The sequence below is a fragment of the Siphateles boraxobius genome, unplaced genomic scaffold, assembly GCF_051911475.1.
Source record: "Siphateles boraxobius isolate OS27281-9 unplaced genomic scaffold, OSU_SipBor_1 31, whole genome shotgun sequence".
Lineage (NCBI taxonomy): Eukaryota > Metazoa > Chordata > Actinopteri > Cypriniformes > Leuciscidae > Siphateles > Siphateles boraxobius.
In genome coordinates this window covers 3261093-3273623 of record NW_027508931.1, presented here as the reverse complement: position 1 = coordinate 3273623, position 12531 = coordinate 3261093, and the positions used below count along the sequence as shown (strand labels likewise).

Below are 12531 nucleotides of genomic sequence, written 5' to 3'. Positions count from 1 at the left end.
CTCGCTAAGCCCTTTCATGTGCCCTTTGGAAAACACGTCCCGCGCACCTAAAATTTAACCGTTTAACAGTATATACAGCCTGTGCGATCTGATGAGATCGGGTCCTCCCGTTTGACGCCATGTGTTCCGAACCTGTTCTCCGTCCGCTGTTTTTTATGCTTTAATGCCCTAAGTCCATAAAGCTGGTGTTTCTTTGTGTAAGTCTGGGGCAAGAGCCAGGGAAACGGGGGCTGGAGGGGGGCTTGTTATTGAGGTTTTGGCACAAGACGCGGTAAGCCTAAAAGCCTGAAATTTGTTCTGCATTGCTTTCGTTTCTGAAGAGGGTCCCCTTTTTCAAGTCAGACGTCTCATTGCAGCAAGCTAATGGGATGCGAGGACAGATGCACACCCTGGCATTTAACATGCCAACACCTGAGAGTGTTTGGAAGACAATCTGCAGTAAAAATGTAATGTTCAATCTGGATTTTTATGGTGGCTAATCAGGACTGATGAAGTAGAGGGTACATTAAAGTGCAGCCGAGCGGTCAGCCCCAATCTGCGTTCCTGCTCTGCACCTCTCCCTCGTGTGCCCATGTGCACTCGGCATCAGCATGGCTGTCTGGGTCCGGGGTCACTGTAACAAACAAAACGTGCTGTTTTAAGCGCCGCACTGTCCTTATATGGACAATCAGTGCTGTATGGTGGCATATTTTAGCAATCCTATATTTTGCTGATGTACAAGTTGAGACAATTAAAAGCTTCTGGCAGTGCTTTCCTGCCATTTTTTGCTTCCATAATAAATTCTATCAGGTCAGGTCACCGTAGCACGGTCCCGAAAGTAAAACCCGAATCGAAGGAAAGCTAATAAAATATTTGTTGTTTTTTTGGCCCCACTTCAGATCCATTAGCTTTGAACGCATTTGTATTTTAGTCTCCTTGTTTGGATTGACATAAATGACACTGCAAGCGTGTGCCTCTCCTGTACTTTGTTAACGAGACAAAAGAGTGTTGGCTTTGCAGTATTTAAATCAGTTATGTCTAATTATTTCATACAAAAATAGCCTATCTAGGGCAAAGCCAATGAGATGTAACATTGTCTGTGGAGGGGGGACCTGGAGGAGTTGGCGTGAGTTCAGCTGAACAGAACAGAACAGAGAGAATACGCTGTAGGCAACATAAATATAACATGAACTCTCCAGGCTTGTGACAGTACAATGGGGGAGTGTTTAAGGGTGCTTTCTGAGGCTGAACTGTCCAATGGATGATAGTCGCATAAGAATAGATGCATACCTAGGTACGGTGAGAGGAGACGGATGAGAGAAAGGACAAAACGCTGTTGAGTTATTGCTAAATTTTGAATAATCGTCACATGAATAATGTAAGGGCATCAATCTACCACCATCCCTGCTGCGTGAAGGAAAATAGTAGCCAATACCGAGACCGTTTGAATTCAGTTAGTGGTGAAATGAAGTGTTGCAAAGGCCTCTGTCCTTGTAATATCCAATGTAAGATTTTGTTCCTCCTTCAGTATATTTCAAAGCGCATGCAATCATCCAAGCTCAAAAAATGATTTGCCACACATTAAAATCCTCCTAAAATAGCAACGATGTCTATTCCAAACAGGACCACCGCATTTGCCGTTCACACCTCTTTTTCTCCAGCGTCTTAATTAATTTCATCCACATGTCTTGTAAGTCTTATTCTGAACTGTTCATTGTGGCACAAGAAAAATGCAAATCCGTAAAAAGATGACAGAGGGTGTAATCGTGTGCTGTGTGATTTCACAATGCCACTCTTTCAAACCATTCATGTCTCAGCTGTCCTTGACCCTTAAGGAGCTTGTAATGTGGGCTATTTTCCTCCTTTGAATTTATCAGAGAAAAAGGGACCACTGTGGTGAGCTTTCGCCCCTTCGTGTCAGCGGCCTCTCTCTCTGGGACACCAGAAGCACATTTAAAAGCGGTCTCCAGGCGTGCGCTCAGACGAGACAAGAGGGGCCCCGGTCCTCCGCGGGGGGTCAATTTTAAAGGCCGCTCCGTGGCTCCGCGGGGTGCCTGACTCAATCTGCAGGACATCCCGCTGACCGAGACAGGGTGCCCAACATGTTATCCATGACAACGGCCGAGCAGCTCCGGCGCACCGCGTGTGATTTTGACCATTTCTTAGGTTGATTTTTTGCACAAATTATCCTATTTCTGCACATGCAGACGGCCAGACAAATGCTATGGGGACTGAAAATACTGTCGAAAACACCTAATCCTGCCAATAAGAAGGGTTTAAAGTGAATTAAACATAACCTATTATAACAATTAGAAAAATACAACACATCTGATACCAAACATTATATTCATATGCAGATCTTTTCCAGAAAATAAAATGTTTCAAAGGTTAACACTAACAATTACAAATCTGCCATCATTTACTCACCTTCTTGTTGATTTCAAACCTGTATGACTTTATTTCTTCAGTCACCATTCACCTTCATATGAATATATGGGAAAAAAGGGTGCACTGGAAGTGAATGGTGACTGATTCTGTCAGACCTTAATATACAGCCTAACATCTTTTGTGTTCCAATGAAGAAAGAAAGTCAAACGGGTTTGGAACAACGTGAGGGTGAGTAAATGATGACACTGTTTTCATTTTGGTTGAGCCGAACTATCTCTTTAAATCCTAAATCTTATCATTTTAAACGCAGATAATCGTTTTCAAAGAAGACGTAGGAATGTTAAATGTTCAAAACAAGCCCCACAAACAGTCAAAATGTCATCGTATCCAATCGACAGTTAAACGCTGGAGTGAACCCGAGACGATGGCACGAGCACAAGGACGGAGCGTAAAAAGCGAATCCAGTCCGTCTTTTTTCTTGCACGCTGCAGAGTTTCCTCGAAGCTCCGTGTTTTGGCCCCGATCCGTGCTCCAAGTTAAGCTGTAGTTTCCATGGCTGACCATGGTTTGGTGCTGTTGGCTCTCTCTGTCTGCTCAACCCAGGCTGTGCGGAGCTCCCTGCGGGATCAGAGCGCTCCCCCGCCGGGACCCTACTCTCACATCCTCCTGCTGGGACACGGCTACATTTCCAGCCAAGCCTGGCTTTATTATGTGTGTCTGCGCTGCAGCCCCGCCAGCAGTCGGATCGGGAGGCGGAGGGAAGACCAGAGTCAGGACAAAGAAAAAGGGAGAGAGAGGCTAGCGACTAGAAATATTTACGTTTTTAAGGACGATAAACAAAAAGAAGAAAAATCCCCTCAGGTAAAAATGCTGCGTAAAATGCCATTGAGAGTGGCACCTTCCGAAAAATAACAGCGAAGGAGGGCGGTTCGGCGGGATCACAACGAAAAGAGACAGTTGCGACAACTGCTAGAAGGAGGAAAAACATTGCGAATCAATTCCGAAACATCCTCGAAGTGGGTTTACCATATTATCGGCAAGTATTGGCACCTCTCGCTTCTGATCAGGTGTAATTTGGGCACGCTCCGCTTCTTGAAACTCTGAGCGCGCGTGCCCGCTCCACCGTCAGCGTCTGCCGTTACGGAGGAACAAAAGAGCGTTCGCTTCTCGAGCACGGGAAAAGCCGCAAGTTATTCGCTAAATCTACAGGTTGGAGAAGTTTAATCATTGGAATATCCATTTCCTTTGCCGTACTCTCTCTTCCTTTGAACGCTTCTGGACTAGCGAGACTGAAGTTGCCGCATTGCAACAGGCAAAGTGAAGAAATCTCCCAAGTATCAGCGCGTGACCTGTCAATATTTCTCGGAGAGGACAAGACATCCGTTAAAGAAAGTAAAATATTGCTCTTAACACGGAGATGTCTAGACGCAAGCAGGCCAAACCGCGCTCCGTTAAAGGTAAGCGTTTTACGAGAGGGAACAACTCACATGGCCAATGAGATTTCATGAGTAAAACTGGCGGGGATTGTGAAAGTCGCTGATTTAATGTTTTTGCTTTTAATAGTGACATTATGTTTATATACTTTAAGTATGCTTTTTTTTTCCACATAGAAAAATGAAACTTTAACATTTTGATGCCAGGTGCCAGCAGGTCTTGTGGTTGGCAGTACAAGTACCTCTAGGAAAGGTGCTGTAGAAATAGTGCTCGAGTTTGTTTTAGGCATAATAATATTAGTAGTAGTAGTATTTTTGAATTGGTTTAATGTGTATTAAATTATATTTATTTTTAGAATTAAACAATAAATCATTCATAGTCATAGGCATTATAATTTAATGCTTTTTATTTTTTAAATAAATGTATAAATAATATTTGTTAAATGTAGAAAATATATATTTTTATTAATACTACTACTACTACTACTGATAATAAAATAGACAGTTAGTTCAATATATTCCAATTTTGTCCTCTCCGTGGAAATCCTACAAAATTTTAGATGTTTATGCAACTCATTTTAGACCAGTCTGTAGTGGTATTGTGAATGGAATCTGATTCTCTATAGATCTCAGCTTGGTGTTTTCCCCCCTTCTTTGCTGTTTATTGTCTCAGTTTATTCCTGGTTGTGACTTTGACATGGCAGAATCAGTCAAACACAGTCTCATCTTATTCACGCCCCTCCTACAAGACTCAACACTCACAGGCAGGTGAATTTAGGAGCAATAAGGCCTGCTGCTATTTTGCCTTGTCCATCAGCAATGTGTGGCAGATATTGTGCTGCCGGTCGAGATATCACTTGGCACCCTCACCCCAATAGAAACCAGATGGGCTTTCGGGTGGCCATGTGGCCCATATTAGTACCCCCTCCCCCAAATAATAACCAGTTTTTTGTTTTAATTAACGGCCGCAATCTGCAGAGGTTCATCAGGAGAGAAAAAACATGGTCATAAGTTTACGCAGAGCATAAGTGGATAATATTCATGGCTGTTAAAGTGAAAATGAAACGTGTTAAGAATAAGTTATTGTCATAGATATTTAACATTGACAGAGCCTGCTGGGTGCAGATCAATCCTAAACAATGCTGTTGAGTTGTTTTGGAGAGAGAGTAGCCTTTTCGACGCTGTGATGATCAATAACGTAATCTTTATTTTGACCAGCTTTTAATTTTCACATGCGCAGTGATAGAGAAATATTCTATTTAAATATGCATCATCTCCCCCCCCCCCCAAGCATTAACTGATATTTTTTTTTTCCCCAAGGCAATTTCAAGTCAAATGTTTGGTTGTATTGCAACAACCACTATTGCAGTTTTCTATCAAGTATGCATTGGCCTGCTGCAGCACAGAGGTTTGGGGGGTAAACAGTGATTGTATTGACTCAGCGATGCACGTCAATCAGAGGCCAATTAAATATGTAACCAAGGCTCGCTCTGTCCCTATCTCAGCCCAGCACCTTTAGCTTTGATTGCTATGCACTGAGATTAGAAGAGCACCAACAATATGTCTGAGTGTGGTATGCACAAAATCATTCATGTTTTTTATGTCCCGGTGTCTAGTGTATTGGCTCGCTCATGCAGAGGTTAAGCTTGTTTGTCATTAATTTCTGCTTTGATATGTGCAAATCTGCAGGTGTTACGGCTGTCGGTAACATATGCAGGCACATATTGAGGGGGTTCTTCAAGAAACCGTTGCCCATTGTTAGACACGTTAGACCGGGGATTATTTTCCAGTAAAGAAGTCGTGCTCTCAACATCACATCACATTACATTAGAAACTGTGATTGCCCGTGTTACTTGCGCACGCAAGAGCGAGAGAGAGATTATTTAGAGAGGAAAATACAGCGAGCGTTCGTCAGAGGGGGAGAGGGAGCTGCGCTTATCAAAATATTATTTCTCTCAATTAATCCCTTTTTAATGTGTGTCTATGCACTGAGTGTTCAGCTGTGGCATTCCTGTTTCATATCTCCACCGTCCCCTTGAGTGTTTCATGCATTATGTAGCGATGATTATTACTTAATTACACATTAATAAATCCCCTTCATTTGCAGGACATTAAGAGGGGGATGAATGCACACGACAGGAAGGGAGACAGAGAGGGCACTTATTTCCATTTTCCCACTGTTGTTTACAGTCAGTCGAATCAAATTGAACCTTTTATTCTACGAAAGGGAGAAAATGTTTGAGTAATGCTTGTCTGAAGCTTGCTGAGAATGAAATCTAATGGCATCATTCCCCTCTCTGCCCACTGACATCAGGGGTATATGTGTGGATGGGTTGAAATGTTTAAAAAATGTGTTTCCGGAATGCATTCAGTTCTTGCTGTAGAATATGTATCCTTTATTAAGGGTTTTCATTGGGAATTGGGTAACTACTCGCTGTTTTGAATGTAAATTTTCAGATGTGCTATGAGGGACTGTGGGAAGGATCAGATTTTCATACATAGATTTTTGCAGGGACAACTAGACAGCAAATATTTTAATTACATTTTCTAGTCATTTTGTAGCTTTCTTATAAAAGATATGAAGTTACGTATTTTTCTGACTTTAAAGAGCACTGCCGAGGTTTTCTGTTGTGTGATTTCAGTGGTAATATTTGAAACTGTCATCTTCCGGAAGAACAGTGTTACATGTTTGAGAATAAGAAACGAGACAATAAAACTGTAATGTGCTGTGTTGATCTTTTTTTGGTGTGTGTTTGTGTAATGGTACAGATCTCATCCTTTTGCTTTCCTTCCTTTCTGGCACCATCTGGTTTTAACATTAAATGGCTTTTTTTTATTGTCACCTAGGCTTTTGGCAACGGTGCGGAAGTTTCATTGGTCAGTGGGCTGTTGTAAAATGTTGAAGTGAGTTACCATAGGGCTGCAAAGCCACAAATGAAGAGATCAGGGAACGAGAACCCCCAGCTTTCTTATGCATCCCGCATTTGTATTTTTCTTATTCACTTTTCTATTGTAGTGAGTGAAATATGTTTTGTTTAATATTTTCCTAAATCTGTGTTTAACTAAGCATTCTTTTAGTAATTTTGTATTGTTTTTGTTTTTAAAATATTTCTGACGTTGAGAAGGTGTTTGTTTTCAATTTCAGGCAGTTTATGTGAGGATAGAAAATGAAGTGTTTATTTTGAGTGTCTGTGTTGACTGTTAGAGGGTGTGATTTTGAGGTAATGGGAGATGAACCACAAAATTGATTTTTATGCTCTTGCTTTTTTTTGTTTTCATTGACTTCACAGCATGAACAATTAGTTAAACAACTCTAAAAGTATTTCATCAAAACCTGGAAAAAAATGTAATTGCGCACAGTCTGAAAGCAGCTGAGGTCTCTTTTAATGGCTGTCTTTGGATGTTGATGCAACTGGTATCATGAAATTAAGAGGCAAAACGTTTTTTCTTCCGCTTTTTAACATTTCTTTTTAAGTCCAATAGTTATACCTTGCTGTATCTTGAAGCAGTGACACCTATTGGTGTGGAGATCGTGGCGTAATTCGTCTGGTCTGTGATGGGAGGAAAAGGCGGATGGGTTTGGATGTGGGTTTCTCCCTGGTGGGCAGTGTGTCTGCCAATGACAACTCCTTATCAGCAGTCTGCCTGCTAGTTTTGTGGGGAAGAATCTGTCTTAATGTAAGAGCTCATTCGTAGGCTCTGCCATTGTACCGGCTTAGCCACATGCTTTATCAGAAGGCCTGGGCTCAGTGGCCCGGAACCGGAGCTCGCTGCGGACCCGCTCCATGCCACGCTTCACTTCTAAAGAGAAGGCGTCGCTCTGACGCTCGCTGTTATTAATTCTGTTTGTGTGGTTGGCATTCCCCACGCCCCCCTCTTCCTTCCCCACCAACCCTGCCAGCCAAGGCTCCCCTGTCAGGCCATCCCGGAGGATCGCGGCCGTTCTAAGATGCTGCGCTCTGGAACCCGGATTGGACTGCTGCAGAGGGCAGATTAAAACGTGCTGGAACAACGCGCAGAGAAAGAGTCTCTCAAAGCTGCTCGTACCCATGTAGATTAAACATGGCAGCCATTTTCACTTAGTCCACCGAGAGCGTCAGAGACTTTTGTCTAGAAAGCACGTGGCGGTACATCTTGAAAGTATTTTTTTACATTTAGGAAATTAAGTTTGGTGACCTAGAATAGGAATTTGAGTGACGTTTCATACAGTAAGGCTCGTTTTATAATTTAGGCCTGTCAAACTGTGGATGTTATGACCCACTCTGGGTTACACTACCTACTAAATTCAAAAGTTTAAAATCAGTAAAGATTAATACTTTTACTCCACAAGGATGCTTTCAATTAATTAAATGTGACAGTAAAGACATTTATAATGTTACAAATATTTGTAAATGTACTAAATGGAAATGTATATTTATGTTTCAAATAAATGCTGTTCTTTTTATTTCTATCAAAGAATTCTGAAAGAAATGTATCACAATTACCAACAATGTTTAACTGTTTTCAACGTTAATAATAAGTCATTTTTTGAGCAACGAATCAGCATATGTGAATGATTTCTGAAGGATCATGTGACACTGAGGACTAAAGTAATGGCTGCTGACAATTCAGCGTTGCCATCACATGAATAAGCCGTTTTAAAATATAATACAATACAATAGAATAACAGTTTTTGTGATTTTTGATTAATTAAATGCAGCCTGCTTGGACAAAAGAGATTTCTTTCAAAAACATTAAATGTTAATCTTACCGACTATGTCAAAAGTTAGAAACTGTTTGTCGTTGGGTAATTGGCTTTTCCTGATATTAAAAGATGCGTTAACGCTCACCTCTCTTCTCTTTCTCCTCTCCGGGTGTCTGCTCTACGACCCTGCCCGTCTCACTGGGCTGTCCATTAAACATAAGGAAAGGGGGCAATTAAGCCCACTCTCTACACCTGGCTGATGCATATATTTATTGGCCTGTCTCCCTGCTGGACAGGCTTCGGGCCCTGGTCTGAGCTTTTTGAGGGTGGTGATTGAAGGGCTGCAGAGGTCATTAATGAGGAGTACTGGTGCTGGTTTGACCCCTGCTGCGCCCCCCAGTGTCCCCTCTGACCCCTCACCAGGTCATCTGGCCTCCTATGGCAAAGCGCTCCGGGAACCGTCCGAGACCAGTGAAGGACTGGTATAGCTGGAGGTGAAATGTTCCTGTGTGTGTGTGTGTGTACGCATGCATGTGCCCACGCACAGAGAAATCTCTTGAACGCTTGTGGCTCTCTCCAGAGCAGAACCTATCGATTTCACAAGGCCTAAAAAAGTTTTCTAGCAGCAAGAACAAAACCGCTAAAACAAAGATATGCTTACAGAGTTGAGTAGCCTTGCCCTTTCAAACACATGGAGTTTGACTCTGTAAAACGGAACTTTTAAGTAATTTGCAGAGTTCATTCGATGTCAAAACGTCTGGCTGTACCTTGTTTCAGATCTTCCAGACAATAATGTCGGAGAATAAAGAGGCGTAATTGATTTGGCAGAATGATAAAAGACTACTGCGACTCTTCACTTATCAATTAAAGTAACTAGTTTTAAAAATACAGACAGGATTAACAATAGTGAAGCGGTGCTTGTCAGTCTGCTTTTTCGTCACGGACAGATTATGTGTGCGAACCACAGGTCTCTGTGTTGGGTTAGTAATGCCTTGATAAATTGATTTTAAGGCGTGAAGCTTCCTCGCTTTATCCTGAGGCTAGTCTGGAGCCTAGCATAGAAGCCTTTTTGGCTTAGACGGAATTAGCCTCTCATTGTAAAAGACTCTCAGTTCTGCTAGCCCGCCTGACCCCAGAGAAAGACGAGCCCTTGATCCTGGAGTCAGATGTGTTTTTCCTTATTTTTCTTCATTTAATTCCCCGTCAAACAGCAAGCCCCCCCTCCCCTCCCGCAAAGTCGGGGATAATAACCCGTGCAAACAGCGGGGCTATGCTGAAGAAACAATTAAAGTCGCTCTTCATTCGAGAGCGCTCGCACACACATACGCTCACAAAGGGAGAATAAAGGGGAGGGGACACTGGAAAAAAGCGTAATAATGACATTTACAAAACAGCCGTTCTCCTACGATGTGTTCATTTGTTGGTTAAAAGTCAGGTTTTTCCATTGTGTGCAGTTCAGTTTGCATGTGTGCTTTTTTGGAGGGCTGCTCCTGTATTCAAGAAGTTCCCAGAGGAACTGAAGAAGGCAAAGAGTGATTATTACTCTCGTCTTCTCTCTGTTCACCTCATCTCACCTCACTAACTAAACGTATTAAATTGTATTATTCATACAAGTAATATACAATATGATATAATATACAAGTAAAGTCATGCAGGTTGTATTTTATACTTGTATTTTTTTTAACACTTTTATATTTTAAATATAAGGCCTATTCTGTTATATTGCAAGTAGTATAATACTTGGTGGGTTATGGCACAGCAGTTACCAATAAGTAAAAATGGCCCTTTTTTGTCAAAAATGCGATGTAACGGGAGAAGGTGGTATAAGAAATGGGATGAATCGGACTCGAACCTGCATCACTGTTTGCACAACGTCTCTTACGTGTCACATTCACGTGCATCACCCACTGCACCAGCTCTGACATGCTTGTTATTCCCGAAGTAGTAATTTTCCCTAAAAAATCTGTGCTTTAGATGGTTTGCTTGAGTATGTGAGAGTTTTCTGGTACTTATCTGGGAGTGTTGTGTAGTCGTATGATATATTGACCAATATTTGGTATTTTTAAAATATCTACCAATACATTTGTCTGTGTTGCTGATGTTTCCGTAGCAGGACTTTTATTTTGACGTCATTACATAGAACTGTTAAACAAAGTAAACGGAATCAAAAAAAGTATTATAGCGTTTGCGTTTATATTGTTAGTAATAAAAAGGCAAACATTATAATACTTTCGCATTTTCCGTCAGCATTTAGCAAATATGCATTTGAATAATTTAAGCAAATCTTTGAATATCTAATAAACATTTCATTTTACAAACCTTACAGACTTTGTTGTATCCAGCTCTTCTGAAGTGTGCATTTGTAAACTGCATGAACGCGTATACACTGTGTGTGATGGTCGGTCCGTGCGAATTGAATACGGACTGGAGGAGAGTTCATCTTCACTGAACTTTAAACCCTTGATTTCTAACTATGCCAAGCTATATCCAGATGACCACTATGTCATATTCATGTTATTTTTACTGTATGCTGTATGCAAAATTAGTATTTCCTTGTCTTTGTTATAGGATTACAGAATTATGAAGTTGCCATCTAAAGTATAAGTCTTTGTTGTGCAGATTTACTTTTAATTAATTTTCAAATTATTTATTTATAATAATTTAAAATGTTAAGTTAAATAAATATAAATAAAATAATATATTGGATTATCGGCTTTATATCGCCTATCGGCCACCTTGATCTCTAAGATATCGACCATCAAATAATCAATAACGGTTGACCACTATTGTTGTGTCAGGAGAGATGTCTCTGGCCACATTAAAGGAGGTGTGTAGAACCAAGTCATCCACCTCTGTGGCAGCACGTGTGCGGCGGACCTGCATTTCAGTGCAGCTGACGTGTGTGTTTGTGTTAGAGCACTGCCAGAGAGGCAGAATTTACTCAAACTGTGTCAAAACGCTCACCATATCCAAACCAAATCAGTTAACCTTATGTTATATCTCGTCGGCTTAGTCCCCAGGTAAAGTTCTCCATGCTACAGCCACAGCGTGTATTTAATCATCCATCTGCTGGCACTCGTGTGTGTGTGTGTGTGTACGATGTGGGCCGCTCTGATAGGTGCGATGGGTATCTATGTTGTTGTGGTTGAACATGATGGGAAAGGGAGTCTCTTTCAGCTACTGCAATACAAAAAAATAAATAAAATAAAAATCCAGGGCCAAGAGAAGTCCACAGAAATTATTAACCATCCACACACTCGTGCTCCCAATTCTTCTTTATTCTCTCTTTCCTGCTCAGCTTCTCTCGCCTAATAAATGCTTCATGTCACCATCAAACAGGGCCCGACTTGCTCCAGGAGAGGCAGAGAGAGGGAGCGGAAAGAAAGAGAATTGGAGATCGCAGGGCGTGGGGGTTGTGTACAGTGGGGCCTTGGTGTTGATGGATGGATAGATAGATGGGTGGATGGACAAATGTTAAAAATGTAAGGTTTGGCCTGTTCTGAAGTGATGGACAAGGACAAGGGACCAGACTGTCAATTCTTTTTTTTTTCTATCTGGATCTAGCTCGATCATTAAAATCCAATTTCATATATTTGCACCATAATACCTTGAGGCAAAGTGTAAAACGCAATACTTTACACATTGGTCCTGGCGTAGTCAATCCATAATTAGTTAGGACACTAAAGTCCAAGTCTATCACACTCATTCAGTGTTGTTGTATACCTCCTGTTATTGACAGTAACATAAGTTACGTAATTATAATTACCGGGTAAGTGTTACTTTAACACTATAATATACATCAGATTCAGAATGTTTTTAATTGAATTGAATTTATTTTCTAACAAATTCAATGAACAACATGTCCCATAATGTTGTCATGTGCCATTTTCTTACACTCTTGGTTACGAGTGATTTTGTAAAACTTAATTTAAAGTAAATCGACACCTTAGGGAGTAACACAGTAATGCAACATGTTACCGTTACTTTTAGTTAACACGCTGCATTGTGATACTCCTTAAAGTGACTTTTAATATATTAAAGCACTTT

The 12531-nt window shown here is 41.1% G+C and overlaps 1 protein-coding gene across 3 annotated transcripts in view; it reads left to right on the top strand.

Moving 5' to 3' along the window:
* Window positions 1-12531, top strand: part of znf423 (zinc finger protein 423) — a 165907-nt gene continuing 153376 nt past the window's right edge. For all 3 annotated transcript variants that reach the window (XM_077193349.1, XM_077193348.1, XM_077193347.1), the window contains exon 1: window positions 1-3824. In XM_077193349.1, coding sequence (XP_077049464.1) covers window positions 3785-3824 — 40 coding nt within the window. In that variant the 5' untranslated portion in view covers window positions 1-3784. The remainder of the gene's footprint in view (window positions 3825-12531) is intronic.